This window comes from Bos grunniens, chromosome 13, assembly GCF_055505025.1.
Source record: "Bos grunniens cultivar Pamir isolate PY7600 chromosome 13, Bosgru_T2T1.0, whole genome shotgun sequence".
In the NCBI taxonomy this organism is placed as follows: domain Eukaryota; kingdom Metazoa; phylum Chordata; class Mammalia; order Artiodactyla; family Bovidae; genus Bos; species Bos grunniens.
Window position 1 is genome coordinate 55,331,896 of NC_141177.1, and position 17,065 is coordinate 55,348,960.

At 44.9% G+C, this 17,065-nt stretch overlaps 1 protein-coding gene across 32 annotated transcripts in view; it reads left to right on the forward strand.

Moving 5' to 3' along the window:
- BEND7 (BEN domain containing 7) overlaps positions 1-17,065 on the forward strand; it is an 87,814-nt gene that overhangs the window by 15,799 nt on the left and 54,950 nt on the right. For 22 of the 32 annotated variants that reach the window (XR_015139617.1, XR_015139621.1, XR_015139615.1 and 19 more), the window contains one exon: positions 16,219-16,518. Coding sequence is in view for 18 of the 32 variants with exons in the window: in XM_086334281.1 (XP_086190407.1) it covers positions 16,219-16,518 (300 nt within the window). In the remaining 14 variants the exon portion in view is untranslated. Of the gene's footprint in view, positions 1-16,021; positions 16,091-16,218; positions 16,519-17,065 lie in introns of all 32 variants that reach the window. The other 10 variants (XR_015139627.1, XR_015139628.1, XR_015139624.1 and 7 more) reach the window with 1 other exon arrangement.

The window sequence follows — 17,065 nt, forward strand, 5'->3', positions numbered from 1 at the left end:
CTCCCAGCTTTCCTCAACAATAGCTTCAGCGTATCTGATTCTAGAATTAACCATTTCTGTACCCATTGGTAGGTCTTTATTGAGCAGCCCTTGGTGCCAGGCTGGGAGATTTGACAGCCCATAGATTGTGATAGAAAGACAGAGCCAGGGGACCTCACCTGGAGGGTGAAGGGAGGTGACCCTTGAGAAGAGGACATTTAAGCAAAGAAGAACCTAAAGAATAAGTATAAGGTGGGACTGAGGCTGTGAGACAGTAAGGAAGTGAGAGCTTGTCCCAGGAGCCAAAGACCCTCCTTAGAGTAATTCTTTTTTTCTTTTATTAAAAAACATTTTTTTTTTGGCCATGAAAATGGCATGTGGGATCTTAGTTCCCTGACCAGGGTTTGAGCCTGCTGCCCTCTGCACTGGAAGAACGAAGTGTTAACCACTGGACTGCCAGGGAAGTCCCTGAAGACCTTCCATAGAGCTGAAACGGGGAGCCCTCTGGCCATCCAGTATAGTCACTGATGGGGTTTGGATTCAACTGTCCTGAAGTTAGGCCTGGTTTTTTTAAAGCTATCCATGTGATTCTAATGTGTATCAGACACAAGAGCCACCGCCTAGAACAGGGGGAGATGTGGCCAGAGCCAAGGCTAGAGAAGCCCCCAGTGCGAGAGCTGGGGCCCATCACCTCCCACTGAGGCAGGTCACTTGACAAGGTCTGCATTTCCGAAAGATCACCCTGGCTTCAGCATGGACTGTGGTGGGGTGGAGCACTGCTGCAGGCTTTTGGCCATCGCCCCATCAAGTGATGATGAGAGAGGAGTGGAAGGACTCCTGAGTAATCTAGAAGTTACAATAAGCAGGACTCAGTGTTTAAGTGGCTGTGGGAGGGAAGAGATGGAAGATGAGGCCCAGTTTTCTGGCTTGGATAGCCAAGCTGGTGCTGTTTATCAAGGCTTGGTGACAGTCATCATAAAATACATTCTTGGACGTAGTTTTAAGGTTGCTTTTGAAATGTCCAAGTGGAACTGTCCAGTGGGCAATTAGATGTATGGGTCTGGAGCCCTTAGAAGTAGGATCAGGGCTGAAGTCCTCACAGACAGATGGTCACTGGAGCCAGAAGAGAGGTGGGGTGGATGGGGTGAGTCCAGGACGTGTGTGGAGAGGGAGAGGCCCACGTGGGACAGGGTCCAAGAAAACGACAGCATTTAAGGCAGTGGCCGTATAAGTGGGTCATGAAGTTAGTTTAGCAGACTGTCACTCACACAAAATATCAATACAATAATAATAAGAGAAATAGATAGAAAGTATCAGAGTGTCTTGCATGCAGGAAGGATAAGTTTGTGAAACTTTGATTTTCTTGCTGTGATTCACAGTCCAGAAAGTTTGGAAGCTGCTGCTTACAGCCGCAGTCACCTCATCCCTGGCCTCGCTCAGGGAAGGCGGCCACTGCCAGTCTCCAGGTGCCTTCGGGCCCACAGTTTCTTGAGATTTGTGGAAGAGAAAGATGCTGTGAACGTCATACATTTCTCATCCTCATTAACATTATTTATACTGAAGATGTTGGAGAAGACTCTTGAGAGTCCCTTGGACTGCAAGGAGATCCATCCTAAAGGAAATCAGTCCTGGGTGTTCATTGGAAGGACTGATGCTGAAGCTGAAACTTCAATACTTTGGCCACCTGATGCGAAGAGCTGATTCATTTGAAAAGACCCTGATGTTGGGAAAGATTGAAGACAGGAGGAGAAGGGGATGACAGAGGATGAGATGGTTAGATGGTATCACCGACTCAATGGACATGAGTTTGGGTAAACTCTGGGAGTTGGTGATAAACAGGGAGGCCTGGCGGGCTGCGGTTCGTGGGGTCGCAAAGAGTCGGACATGACTGAGCAAGTGAACTGAACTGGATACTGAAGATGAAACTGTATAACAGCATGTGTACTTTAAGTTGGAATATTTTTAAAAATTTAAATGACCGAAGAAACAGTACTGCCAGTACTTACTCTTGTTCATCCTTAATTGACCTTGCTGCTGCTGCTAAGTCGCTTCAGTTGTGTCCAACTCTGTGCAACCCCATAGGCGGCAGCCCACCAGGCTCCCCATCCCTGGGATTCTCCAGGCAAGAACACTGGAGTGGGTTGCCATTTCCTTCTCCAATGCATGAAACTGAAAAGTGAAAGTGAAGTTGCTCAGTCGTGCCTGACTCTTATCGACCCCATGGACTGCAGCCTACCAGGCTCCTCCCTCCATGGGATTTTCCAGGCAAGAGTACTGGAGTGGGGTGCCATTGCCTTCTCCGTAATTGACCTTATATGATATGTAAGTTAATATTTAAGTCAGTAGGGGCAATGTGCAGTTCTGTACTAGCGTTCTTCAAGAGTTTTCTGTGCAGCAGAGCAGAGGGTCAAGATTTCAGGTTATATGGAAACAGATTGTCTCTTTCCAGACAGTCAATTATGAACATTTTATTTCTGATTAAACGAGGGCAAGATTTTGTTTATACTTCTCTCGGAAAATGAAAGCAGCTCTTGGTCTTCAGTCTTGTTATATTTTTCCTGTGTGTGTTGTCAGCCTTTGAAGACTTTTGCCTTATGTCTCAGAGAACCATGAGCACAAATAAATTCTCATCGTTTGTAGGACTAACAGGACTCACATGAGCCCTGTTTTGAATTTAAAGGACATTTCTGAGCTGCCTTCTTAGTTTGAAACCGCACAACTAAGTTGGACTCCATAGAGATAGTGTGGTCCAAAGATTTCATTGTTTCCACCATGTGTACTAAGATAAGTGGGTGGTTAAGGTGCTGACGACCCCATGCAGCGCCCAGCGCAGGTCTCTACAGCTTCCTGGATGCAGGGCAGTGGGCTTCATGGGTGGAGCCCTTCCTGCCGGCCAGCTGGTCAGTTCCCTGCCCATCCTGGTAGAACAGTGAGGCTCATGGACCTTGGAGCGTGATGGGTCTCGAATGTCTAAACTCAAAGTCTCTGTTTTCTCCTGGGAAAGATGTATTCATCAACCTCTGAACCTCTTAGTTTGTGATTAGGTAGGCAGTGTGCTTGCCCAAGGGCCCCGTACATAGCAAGTGGTGGTCCGTAAATGGTGACTCTAACCCTTTTCCTCCTAAGCACGTCCAAATTCCTTTAAAAAACACATAGCTTGGGACTTCCCTGGTGATCTGATGGTTAAGAATCTGCCTGGAAATGCAGGGGACGTGAATTAGATCCCTGGTTGGGGAACTAAGATCCCACAGGCTATGGGGCAACCAAGCTCACGTACTGAAACTAGAGAAACCGTGTTTTGTAACTAGAAAGTCTGTGCATCAGAACAAGGGCAGTCGTTACATGGTGCAGCAAAGATCCAGCGAGCTGCAACTGAGACCAGATGCAGCCAAAATAAATGTTAAATAAAAAAAACAACAACCATGGTTTGTAAGCTTCAAGAGAAAATCATCTTAGGCCTGAACCCCTGGATTTCAAAGTGCACCCTAGGCAGCCCCTTCCTTCCCTGACTTCCTTTTGGCCACCTACTTCCCACTCCTGCCCAGCTTCATCAAAGAAGATTTTTTTAAGTCCAAAACTGTTTCCACCAGTTGCCTTATACCCAACTTTACAATCCAACAGGGAAAAGAATGTACATAATTCTTACAGATTATTTTTTTCTTACAGAAATTAATACATATTCATTTCAAAATCATTTTTTACAGTTTTCATTTATAAAGTTGAGAACAAGATATAAAATTTAAAAAGTCCTGTCCCAGTCACCCTCTCCAGCAATAACCATAGAGTATGTGTAAAAAATACAGGCATGTGTGTTACAAAAAGGAGAATGGGGCTTTCCCTGGTGGCGCAGTGGATAAGAATCCACCTGCCAACTCAGGGGACATAGGTTCGATAATCCCTGGTCCAGGAGGATTCCACATTCTGTGGAGCAACTAAGCCCATGCACCACAACTACTGAGCCCTCGCTGTAGAGCCTGTGAGCTGCAGCTCCTGAAGCCCGTGCACCCTAGAGTCCATGCTCCACAGCTAGAGAAGCCACTGCAGTGAGAAACCAGAGCACCACAGCTAGAGAGTAGCCCCCGCTCTCTGCAACTAGAGGAAGCCTGCACACAATAACTAAGACCCAGCACAGCCAAAAATGAATGGAAAATAAACTAACCATTAAAAAAAGGAAAATAGAATTATCCTGTATAATGTTTTGTAATTTTTTTTTTTTGCTTAACCAAATCTCCATCTGTTCCACACAGGTTGAGTGCCTAGTTTAAGCCAGGCAGGCTCTGACTATCCAGTATTGAAGGAAATAATCATGGTCTCAGCCTTCATGGAGTTTATAGGATAATCCTGCACTTATTTCCAAATGACTGTAAAAAGGTCCGCTTCATCCTTTTCAGACATGTAAAGATACACTGTAATCTCAGTCTATAGATACGTCATAATTCACTTATCTAATACTCACTGATTGATGTCTGGGTGGTTTGCGATGTCTCACTAGTGAAAATGATGCTACCGTGTATGTTCTTTTAAGTATGTCATAAATACTTGTCTAAATGTTTCTGCAGGATAAATGCCTATGAGTGGAATTGCTGAATTTTCCCGAAAAGGACCCATACCTGCAGCCTATGAGAGGGACTGTAACCCTACACCTTCATCAAAAATGGGCTTTTTGAATCTCTTTGTCATTGTTTAGTCACTAAATCATGTCCAACTCTTGCAACCCCATGGACTGTAGCCTTCTAGGCTCCTCTGTCCATGGGATTTCCCAGGCAAGAATACCAGAGTGGTTGCCATTTCCTTCTCCAGGGGATCTTCCCAACCCAGGGATCAAAATCGAGTCTCTTGCTTGGCAAGTGGATTTTTTACCATTACACCATCTGGGACGCCCTGTGAATCTATTGCTAAGTCACTTCAGTTGTGTCTGACTCTGTGTGACCCCATGGACGGCAGCCCACCAGGCTCCCCCGTCCCTGGGATTCTCCAAACAAGAACCCTGGAGTGGGTTGCCCTTTCCTTCTCCAATGCATGAAAGTGAAAAGTGAAAGTGAAGTCGCTCAGTCGTGTCCGACTCTTAGCGACCCCATGGACTACAGTCTACCAGGCTCCTCTGCCCATGGGATTTTCCAGGCAAGAGTACTAGAGTCGGGTGCCATTGCCTTGTCCGTATGAATCTATAGTCTTTGCCAAATTAATAGACAAAGAATTTCACATTGTGTAATTTTTGTTACATCAGTCATTGGGGACATTAAGAGCTTTGAACTATTTATTTCCCTTGTGAATTGCATGTTCCTGTCTTGTGCCCATTTCCCATTGTTAGTAGGTGTGTGTCGTCATCTTCTTCACTGATGTGTAAGACCTCTCCTGTACATTTGGGATCTGAACTCTTTGGTTTGATTATTCCTTAACATTATTTGAAGTGGTGGTTTCTGACCTACCCACTTAATGTGGCTGGAGTTACAGTCCATGTCTGATGAAGGAACATTTGATTGGGAGGCCATGCTCTATTTGTTATAAAATCAAATTTTTCCTTGTTATAAGTACATTTGGGGAAGAGAAAAGTAGATAAACTCTCTGAATTGGTTGGATAGTTCTAGTGGTATCCTATTGCTTTCTTCATTGATGTCCTGTCATTTTCAGGATAAAGTAAAAACATCAAGGTCCCTGTGTTCTCTGTTTTGCGCATTCAGTGATCATTCAGTCCAGCTAATCAGCTTCTCACCACGGCCTGCCTGGTTTCTCCTCTGCCTCCAGTGCTCTTCCCTCTTCTCTCCCTCAGAGCGCCCATGGACTTGCTGACCACATGTTCTTCACCAACTCAGGTCTTTCTGTCTTCATGGAGTCAGCTGTAATCCTCACAAAGAGATCTCGTCAATTCCCAAAAACGCTCATAATTTAGGCATCATCCAAGGCGTTTATCCTGTGTTCTGTCAGTTTCATTGGTCTGATCATGCTATAAATGTATTCCTAGAGCACGTAGCTGGGGACAGTCATACGCAACAACCCTTTGCCTTCTGTAATGGTTCTGAGTTGGGACCATGGGACCCTGGGTTGTTCCATGGAGATAGGGATCTGCATATTTCGGTGGGCTCAAAGCAGAGGATACTTGCATTTGTTTTTTTGGATAAAGCATGAAGCCATCAAAGAAAATTGTTCCTTCATCCCCTTTTAGGGCTTTGCCCCTAAACTTCTCATGGATGCTTTTTCTACTTTGTCTGTAGATGTTCTTTGAGGGACATACTTTTTAAAATTTATTTTTAATTGGAGGATAATTGTTTTACAATGTTGTGTTAGTTTCTGGTATACAGTGAAGTCAGCCATATGTATGCATATATCCCCTCCCTCCTGGACCTCTCTCCCACCCCACCCTGATCCCACCTCTCTAACCTCTCTAGGTCATCACAGCACTGAGCTGAGTGAGCTCTCCATGCTGTACAGCAGCTTCCCACCAGCTATCAGCTTTACACGCGGTAATGTGCATGTCAGTGTTACTCTCTCAATTCGTCCCACTGAGGGACACATTTGAGAAGCAGCATGACAGCCCGTGTTGATTCATGTCCTGGTATTTCTTTGCTCCCCTGGCCCTTCTTACCCATCTCAAGCCCTTCTTCCCCTTTCTGCTTTGCAGGCCCATTTTCCCAGCCTGGACCCATGGCATTCTGTCTTGGGACCTGTCTTGGCATCACTTCCTCAGCCTCAGTTAAAAAAAGCTCCTGCCTCCCATGCTGGCTATGGGTGTCCCAGGCTGGGTGAGCTTGCCCACGTGTCAGGAGAGAGGCCCTGGGTCCTCGAAATCCTTGTGCGTTCATCTGGGTTCCAAGAGAGGCTGTAAACTCCCGGAGGGGAGAGATGGTATCTTGTCTTTCTTGTCTTTTTCTTTCTTTGGTCCTACAGAAATCTCATATTTAGTAGTGGTAGTACAGTAAATATTTATTGAATAGATGAATGAACCTGATGTTATCTAAACAGATTTGTAAGGAACTTCGTCTTTTCAATGAAAACACCATCTATGCCCTGGGCTACTTAATTATATTCCACCTAACACTTCAGTTGAACAGGAGGGTCCCCCAGCACGTGGCAGCAGGCATGTGGGTTAACTCCCCCTATCAACACATTTGATTCCACCAGTTCACTGATCCTGCAGCCGAGGTTTGCATCCTTCTTTCTCAGTGGCATTTAGACTACACAGTGTTCTCAGCTGGACTCCAAGGACTGTTTTGGGAATGCAGGTTCCGACACATTCTCTTCAGTAGATCTTGGCTCCTCTTTATTTGGGGGATTCCACTTCAGATTGCTTCGGAACAAAGGGTTCACTTTGGCAGCCATCACTCTGTTCTCTATGCTTTTCAGACCCTTCTTGCCATTAGCACCCCCAGGCCTGCGTGTCCCTGGTGAACGTGGCTGCCACCCCCAGGGACAGCCTGTCAGGTCCTTGATAGTGTCTGCAAGTCAGCTCAGGTTTGGGGCAATGATGCTAACCCGGGTCTTCTGAGAGTGCAGAGTCCACTGCAGGTGCCTGGCTATTCAACTCACGTGTCGAGCATTGTGGTGGAGAGAGCTGCTGTGTGGTCTTGATGGGCCCTGCTTCCTTTTTTCCTGCTCTTTTTCTCACTGCTGTCATTTGACAGGTCGGAGTTCAGCCTTTTCTACAATACAGCTCCATGCCAGCTTCTGCTAGTGTTTGAGAAGGAGGTACTTGCATTGTTCAATATAAATCATGGTTATCTCAGTATTTCTCACTGATAAACTCAACTTTTTTCTGTTTAACTACCATTACCTGCAAAATGCAAGGAGTTTTTTTGTTTGTTCGTTTGCAGTGAATTGTAAACCTTTTTATAGGGCTGCACTCTGTGGTTTTTGGAGTCTTAGTTCCTCAACTGGGGATCGAACCCTGGGCCCACAGCATTGAAAGTCCCGAGTCTTAACCACTGGACCGCCAGGAAGTTCCCTTAGAAGGCCTTTTCCAAAAAGGATGTTCACAGTGGTATGCAGCCATTGCCACTGTTCCCAGCACTTTTCAACATCCCAGACAGGAGGCATCCTTAGTGCCACTCCTTCGGCACATCTTCTCAGAGGTTCCTCCTCTGTTTCTAGAACTGGAGGGGTCAGCTCTTTAGACCATAGCATTGCCCAGCCTCCTGCCTAGAAGCTACAGTTTGAGGCCACTTTTTCCTATGGATAATGAACAGTGTTCGTGATAACCCGTCAAGTGTTTGAAGAGGAGTCACTCAGTAGCTATTTGTCTCTCAGAGAAATGACCCAACTTCTTTAACCTTTCTTTGATCCTTTCATCTTTTTTGTTGACTTTTGCATGATCTCAAGTTTCTCGACAGCCTCTTTCGGATCAGATCAGATCAGTTGCTCAGTCATGTCCGACTCTTTGCGACCCCATGAATCGCAGCACGCCAGGCCCCCCTGTCCATCACCAACTCCCGGAGTTCACTGAGACTCACATCCATTGAGTCAGTGATGCCATCCAGCCATCTCATCCTCTGTCATCCCCTTCTCCTCTTGCCCCCAATCCCTCCCAGCCTCAGAGTCTTTTCCAATGAGTCGACTCTTCGCATGAGGTGGCCAAAGTACTGGAGTTTCAGCTTTAGCATCATTCCTTCCAAAGAAATCCCAGGGCTGATCTCCTTCAGAATGGACTGGTTGGATCTCCTTGCAGTTCAAGGGACTCTCGAGAGTCTTCTCCAACACCACAGTTCAAAAGCATCAATTCTTCGGCGCTCAGCCTTCTTCACAGTCCAACTCTCACATCCATACATGACCACTAGAAAAACCATAGCCTTGACTAGATGAATCTTTGTTGGCAAAGTAATATCTCTGCTTTTGAATATGCTATCTAGGTTGGTCATAACTTTCCTTCCAAGGAGTAAGCGTCTTAATTTCATGGCTGCAGTCACCATCTGTAGTGATTTTGGAGCCCAGAAAAATAAAGTCTGACACTGTTTCCACTGTTTCCCCATCTATTTCCCATGAAGTGATGGGACCCGATGCCATGATCTTCGTTCTCTGAATGTTGAGCTTTAAGCCAACTTTTCACTCTCCACTTTCACTTTCATCAAGAGGCTTTTGAGTTCCTCCTCACTTTCTGCCATAAAGGTGGTGTCATCTGCATATCTGAGGTTATTGATATTTCTCCCGGCAATCTTGATTCCGCTTGTGTTTCTTCCAGCCCAGCGTTTCTCGTGATGTACTCTGCATATAAATAAATAAACAGGGTGACAATATACAGCCTTGACGAACTCCTTTTCCTGTTTGGAACCAGCCTGTTGTTCCATGCCCAGTTCTAACTGTTGCTTCCTGACCTGCATGCAAATTTCTCAAGAGGCAGATCAGGTGGTCTGGTATTCCCATCTCTTTCAGAATTTTCCACAGTTTATTGTGATCCAGGCAGTCAAAGGCTTTGGCATAGTCAATAAAGCAGAAATAGATGTTTTTCTGGAACTCTCTTGCTTTTTCCATGATCCAGCGAATGTTGGCAATTTGATCTCTGGTTCCTCTGCCTTTTCTAAAACCAGATTGAACATCTGGAAGTTCACAGTTCACATATTGCTGAAGCCTGGCTTGGAGAATTTTGAGCATTACTTTACTAGCGTGTGAGATGAGTGCAATTGTGCGGTACTTTGAGCATTCTTTGGCATTGCCTTTCTTTGGGATTGGAATGAAAACTGGCCTTTTCCAGTCCTGTGGCCACTGCTGAGTTTTCCAAATTTGCTGGCATATTGAGTGCAGCACTTTCACAGCCTCTTTAAAAGAGTGCAAAACTGGACGTGACAGGAGGTCCCTCGCGGCTGTGGTTAGAACCCTGTGCTTTCGCTGCCGTGGCCCATGTTCAATCCCTGGTCGGGGAACTAAGATACCCCAAGTTGTGTGGTTCGGCCAAAAACAAACAAAAAGGCTGGACATGATACCACAGTAAGAGCCAAAGCATACTGGATGTAGTGGTGACTGTACCTCAGTACTCTCAGTGTCCGTCAGTCCTTCTGTAGACATGAGTTAGGGAGTGGCACCCTGGAGATGGACTGGATGGTGGTCAGGGCGCGCAAGGAGCTAGAGATGGCACAGTTGTGACCACGGTGACTGCTGCCTGCCTCGGGGACTCAGTCCAGGAGGAGCAGGTGAACTCACTTGGCCAGCCGAGACACACACATGAGCTCATAGCTTTTAATGTTGAAATGAGGGTACTGAGCTCTCTACGTGTTAGATTAACAGGAAACCTAGTATCTCTATATAAGGTGTCCTGCCACCCCCTGAGTTGTTTGTGAGCCCAAGGGGTTGTCTCAGCGCAAAGGGGCCAAGTACCACTGGTAGCAACAGTAGCTGCTGCTGCCAACAGCATTCCCACTTCATCACCATCAGCTTCCTGTATATTCCCAACTGCCTGCCGACTGTATAAATTTCCTTTGTCAGAACTAGCCTCAGGGTGGTGGTCCAGTGGCTAAAAATCCGTGCTCCTAATACAGGGGACCTGGGTTCGATCCCTTGTCGGGGGACTAGATCCCACATGCCACAACTAAAGATCCCACATGCTTCAGCTAAGACTCGACACAGCCAAATAAATAATAAAATAATAAATTTTTTTTTAAAAACTAGCCTCATTGTATTCTCACTCCCCTGCAACCTTCTAATTCTCTGACCGATGTTAGATAGCATCCTTTCAGTCACCCTAGCTAGAAACCTCGGATTTATCTTTCACTGATTCTCCTTCACGTCCTCACCCCCATCCCCACATCCAGTGAATCAGCAAGTCTATTTGGTGAACCTTCTTCAGAGTCTCCCTCTCCATTCCCATCCCCTATCCTGGCCCAGACTGTCATGGCCATTCACAAAGCCTTTAGCAATAACCTTCTGGCTGGTTTCCTCTCCCCAAGCTACTTTCACATGGTTTTGCCAGATTTGTTTTTCTAAGGGAAAGATCTGCTTGTTTACCATCCTTATGTTAAGGAGAGAGTGAATTTGAAATTACCCAGAGCAGGGACTTCCATGGGGGTCCAGTGGCTAAGACTCCATGCTCCCAATGCAGGGGGCCTGGGTTCAATCCCTGGTCAGGGAACTAGATCCCATATACCTCAACCTAGAGTTCACATGCCGTAACTAAAGATCCTGCCTGCCACTGCTAAGATTTGGTACAGCCAGATAAATAAATAAAAATATTGAAATAAATAACCCAGAGCAATAACCCAATATCTCCAGTGCAAAATTGTTCTTCCTTAACCTGGCACCTTAATGGGATGACCTCACTGTATGTGTTGACTTCATCACCTGCCACTTTTCTTTATGAACCTTAAACTCCCGGCACACAGACTGCTGTTCAGGAAGAAGAGGGGGAAGTGGTACAGCTGTGCCATCCACCCAGACAGTGAGCTTTTGCCTGCAAGAGTGATGTTCAGGGGCCACCCTCCCCAGCCCCAAGGGAATGGGAGGTGAATAACTTTCACACAGGGGACTTCAGGGAGGCAGGGTCCTCAGAGAAGGTCCACCTTTTAGCTCTAGCAAGAAATCAGAGGTGTCTACAGATAGCAGGGTAGTCTTCTAGCTGGAGTTCTGGGGGCACATACTTAAAAGAGGTGCAGGTCAGCAGGCTGGGGAAAATCAGGACCATTTTTCAGAATAACCAACCCGTACAAAAGGATGTGAGTAAAAGATGTTGAAAGATTTGGAAGGGGAGTACCTTTAAATTTGAACAGGATGATCTTTCTATCTCTGGGGCCCAGGAGATGCTTGATAAGTTACTGAATAAGAGGGGAAGTGGTACAGCTGTGCCATCCACCCAGACAGTGAGCTTTTGCCTGCAAGAGTGATGCTCAGGGGCCACCCTCCCCAGCCCCAAGGGAATGGGATCTGAGTAACTTGATTCCTCTTATTCCAAACTTTATTCATCTTATTCAGTAACTTATTCTTCTTACTGTATTTCTGGTACTTTTTCACTCCATCCTATTAATATTGGGTTGGCCAAAAGGTTCATTCGGATTTTTCTCTGTATATGGTTTGTTTATAAACCTTAGTATCACATTTAATTCTTTTTTTTCTTTTTTAAATTAATTAATTTATTTTTTAATATAAATTTATTTATTTTAATTGGAGGCTAATTACTTTATAATATTGTATTGGTTTTGCCATAGATCAACATGAATCCACCATGGGTATACACGTGTTCCCAATCCTGAACCCCCCTCCCACCTCCCTCCCCATACCATCCCTCTGGGTCATCCCAGTTCACCAGCCCCAAGCATCCTGTATCATTTAATTCTACTAGACCTCGTTCTGGTTGTGATACAACATTTCTTTCATTTACATAAAGAAGGTATATGAAATGACTGTTACAGCTCAACACTAGTTAATTTTCGATGCAAAGATATGGTGACTATTTTGAGTCTTTGTGAAAAGAAGGCATATAGAAATGGATATATAATGTTAAGGCACATCATCTCACTCTATCTTTGAGCATTACTGCCTTTTTTCTTTCATTACCCCAAACAATGAATAATCGTGTTCTGTGTAATATGTTTTTCTCTCCTGACCAAGTCATCCTGTATGATGACTTCTGTGTTTCAAGACTCTCTATTCTGTATTATGCAAATTATTTACGTAAAGGAAAGTAATCTATGTAAAGGAAAGGGAGTCTTGAAATTGAGCAAAGGGTAAAATCCAACCTGTAATCTTTTTTCAGTCTTGTCCAAGGAGTCCAGTTACTAAACATACAAACCATTTTTCATTTAAGATTGTTTTACTATAATGCAGCCACACACCATGGATCCATATTTGTAAGATTCCTGTTCATTTTCTCTAAAAAGATCCAGCCCTTTGTGGTTAAACATGAAAAAAGGTATGGTTAGGTTTGGAAAGTGAACAGGTTTCCTTATGGAATTGTTGCTTCTTTTTGTTGTTGTTGTTGTTTGTTTTTGTTTTTTGCCCATATTGCACAGCTTGTGGGATCTTAGTTCCCCAACCAGGAATTGAAACATTCTTGACAGTGAAAGTGCGGAGTCCTAACCACTGGGAAACCAGGGAATTCCCTGGAATCATGCTTCTTTAGAGCTTCTTTTTCTTGGCATTTATACATGGGGAAGACATCAACTTATTAGAACTGGAAAGACAAAGAGGTCAACTAATGCTTCAGATCTCAACATCTTAATTTATCCCTTTTTTTTTTTTTTTTTTTTTGAGTCAGAGAACTTGGCTTCACTTGTAGCAGTCAGAATAAGCCCACTCTTTCTGAGGAGGACATACATGACTTTTAGAGCTGTTTGGTGCCCTGTGAACATCTTGGTAATGGAAAAAACCTACATCCCTCCTTGACTGCTCCCCCTGGGTTATGCCAGGCATGGTCTGGTTCAGAATTCCCTTTTATAGTTCAGGAAGCTGAAGCCTGAGAATAGCAGGTGGCTCGTCTCGTATCAGGTAGCAAGTCAGTACAGTTGGGAAGTGAGTCCAGGTCTGGGAGCCCTGGCCCCAGCCTGTCCCCTGACCCACCCCCTAGCATCCGTGGCCCAAGCCTGCAAGCTTCACCCTCTCCATCCCAGTATGTGCAGGCTGCTCAACTTTCTCTGTCGTCCCCACTTCTAGTCTTTAGGTCTCCCTCCTGATCCTCTGCTGCATCCCTCCTGAATATGTGAGGACTCAATTCCCCTCTCTCTGCAGAGTGCATCATCCCCACCCCACCCCTGCCCCATGTGTGTGTGTGAGAGAGAGACAGAGACAGAGCTCAAAAGAGAGAGATACGGTTCTAGGGCCTCCCGCCCAGGTAGTGTGGTCAGGGCTGCTCCTGACTTCTCTGGCTAAAGGAAGGACAGCTCATCCCACTGCCCTCTGGGGACACCCAGCCTGTCACCTCTAAGAGGCTGCCCTGCAACCAGCCCGTTTCCAGCCTTTTCCACGTCTCTCAGCTTTCCTTGACTCCAGCAATTCTTACACTTAGCTGTTTTCTGTCCTTTCAGCTGTCCCACAGTTGGATAGACTGTGAGCTCTCTTCTCAGAAAGTCAGCCAGCTCTGCTACCTGCCTTCACAGCCCCCTGTTTTTCTTCCTCCTCAGTCCCAGGTCCTAATCTGTTGTCATGGTTTGCCTCTTGTTTTGATTTTGTAAGAAATGTTTCTAAGTGTCAGCCCACAGCCAGGATCTCCCTCTTCCACAATCCTAGTTGTCCTCTTGAAAGTATCAAGTGTGCAGAATTCACACTGTATTTTCAGTCTTGTAAGTTTCAGAGCTGTAGGTTCTGGGACTGTGAAACTAAGCTCATGACAAAGCAACTTTGATCTTAAAAAGTTCCAGGATCCTCATACCTTTTTTCCCTCCTTCTGAAGACAGCACTTTATCATAGGATTCAGTCACTGGAGCATAAGTGGAACCTTTGAAAAGAGAGTGGCCCTTTGGCTGTGATGCGTCAGAGTTCATGTGGGGAGTAAGCTGGCACTGATCCAGGCCCCAGGCAGCGTGCCCGCCTCTGCCTGGCTTGGCTGGTGTGGTTCTTGCCAGGGCCCTGGGAGGGAGGGGAGTGGCAGCCACCAGCCAGTGTCAACCGAGATCAGCACGCTGCAGCCTGGATGCGTGTGTGACGTCCCTGGTCCAGAATAAAAGCCCTGCAGGAAAGAAGCTCCTTCCTGCCCAAGCTGTGCTGTTAGTCACGCCGGGAAAGGGCGGGTTTGGATGCTGAAAGTAACAGCAGCCACACTGGCTTATAGATTTATCTCTCAGAATTCCTCTGGGACCTCTTCCAGACACACCCTGTTCCCCAGACATCGTGAGAAAGTTGTAAATGCTGGCTCCGCATTTCTTCAATTGTGCTCGGTCATTCGTTCTCATAAAAATCTGGAACATGATTTATTGTTTCTGTATTGTCATTTTCACAGGTGTTTGAAATGGAAAGAGTTTTATGACAAAGTAAAATATTTCTCCTCTCAAGCATATGCCAACACAGAGCAGTATTGTAAATTTGGAAATCTGTATTAATTCTGCATTTGTTCATGTTAGATATTAAAGACAATTAATACTTTTGTTACCATTTTAAAAATTTAAGATACTAACTTCACAGCATAAAAATAGAAAAGTTTCCTTACATTCAGTTTTGTTACTGTTGTTGTTAAGTTTGCTGAGTCGTGTCCGACTCTTTGTGACCCCGCGGACTTTTTCAAGCAAGAATAATGGAGTGGGTTGCCATTTCCTTCTCCACTACATTCAGTAACGTATTTGTGTATTAATAAGCTAAATATCTAACTAGACAATGCAGAATACCTACATTCATTGTGCAGTTACCAGTCTGATAGAGAAATCTGGCTAATATGATGCTGAGGGTATTACAACATGATTATATTAAATGTACTCAGGACTCCCCTGGTGGTCCGGTAGTTAAGATTCTGAGTTCCCAATGTAGGGTGCGTGGGTTTGATCCCTGGTTAGGAACTGAGATCCCACATGCAGCACAGATGCGGCCAAAAATTAAAAATAAATAAATAAATGTGCTAGATTTATTTGTAGGAGCTGTTTTTTGTAATAGATGCTTTCTGCGGGGCTTTTCCTTTCTTCATAGTTGAAATTTCAAGCATTTAGTAGAGTGACTGTATGAGTGTGTACCGTGGCATTAGACTTTTATTTTAAAACCCAGATTAGAGAAAAAAAAGAAAAGACTACTTCCCTTAACCTTTGTAAAGTTACTGGCTGATGACAATTTAAAAAGATAGTATGTTTGCGGTCGGCTTCCTTTGTGGCTCAGCACTGCAGAACCTAGCTGCCAGTGCAGGAGATAAGGGTTCAGTCCTTGTTTTGGGACGATCCCCTGGAGATGGGAATGGGAGCCCAGTCCAGTATTCTTGCCTGGAGAATTCCATGGACAGAGGAGCCTGGTGGGCTACAGTCCATGAGGTCACAAAGAGTTGGACACGACTGAGAGGCTGAGCAAGCATGCACACGTGTGTGAAATAGCCCTTAATAGATCTAGATCTAATAGATCCTTTAATGATATTGTTTATAGAAAATATTTTATATCTGTATAATTTCAGAGTCATCTTTAAGTAATATTTATTAAGTAATATTTATTCGGTGCAATACAGATACTTTGGTTCAAAAAAAAAAAGTCCTCTGAGGAAAGAAGATTCTGAAAAGAGAAGCTTGCATCTGGGGTCAGTAATCCTCCCCCGATTCCAAAGAAGGGAGGGGGGGTGTCTTGTTCTGTTTTTTTTTTTTCTGGTAGTGGATTATTTTTTCTTTCACTAATTTACAGTGCTATCTCTGGCCCTGTTTCCATTAGGAGATGAAAGCATGGAAATTAAAAAACAAATTACAGGAATGAGAAGATTACTGAATGACAGCGCTGGGAGGATATATCAGCGTGTGGGCAAGGAGGGGGAGAAACTTAAAGAGGAACCCCAGGATTTGGATGCGATTTGGCCTCAGCGTTTGAACTCTGCAGAGGCCCCCCCAAGCCTCCACCCATCTTCCCGGGGCACGTGGAACGAGCTGCCACCCCAGAGCGGGCAGTTCTCAGGGCAGTATGGCACCCGCTCCAGAACCTTTCAGAGCCAGCCCCACACTGCTGGGAGCTCCAATGGTATGGCCCTCATCAGACGCTCACAGTCGTCCCAATATGTTTTCTGTCTATAAACATTCAGTATGTTCTTTGAGTTCTATAGAGTAAACCCTCCTTTAATCATGTACCTTAATTGAGTTATTTTAAAAGACAGGGAAGACATAAAGGAAAAAGAGTATAAAAAAATCTAGACTTGAGATGCAGGAAAAACTGGGGGTTCTCTATTAGAAGGGATAGTTTCTTGATAGACACTTTAGCTCTTTAAGAAGTCAAAGCCATCACTGTCTGAGATACGGATATTATTGTCACAAACAACTGAACATTAGGGCAGAAAGAGCTCCACTGTGGCATTAAAAGAATCTTCCTGGTCACATGGTGTATTCTTAACACATCCCCTTGCTAAGTCCTGGGCTTTCTTCATTATAGGACGAGTCACTTAAAGGGAGGACTGATGACCCCGCCAGTCAAGTGACACCTTGACTTTAACCTCCCATTCAAGCTCCTGAACCAGATGATCCATATTTTATAACTTGCTTCATTCAGGTTGAAAATTATTCCTTTAAAGTAA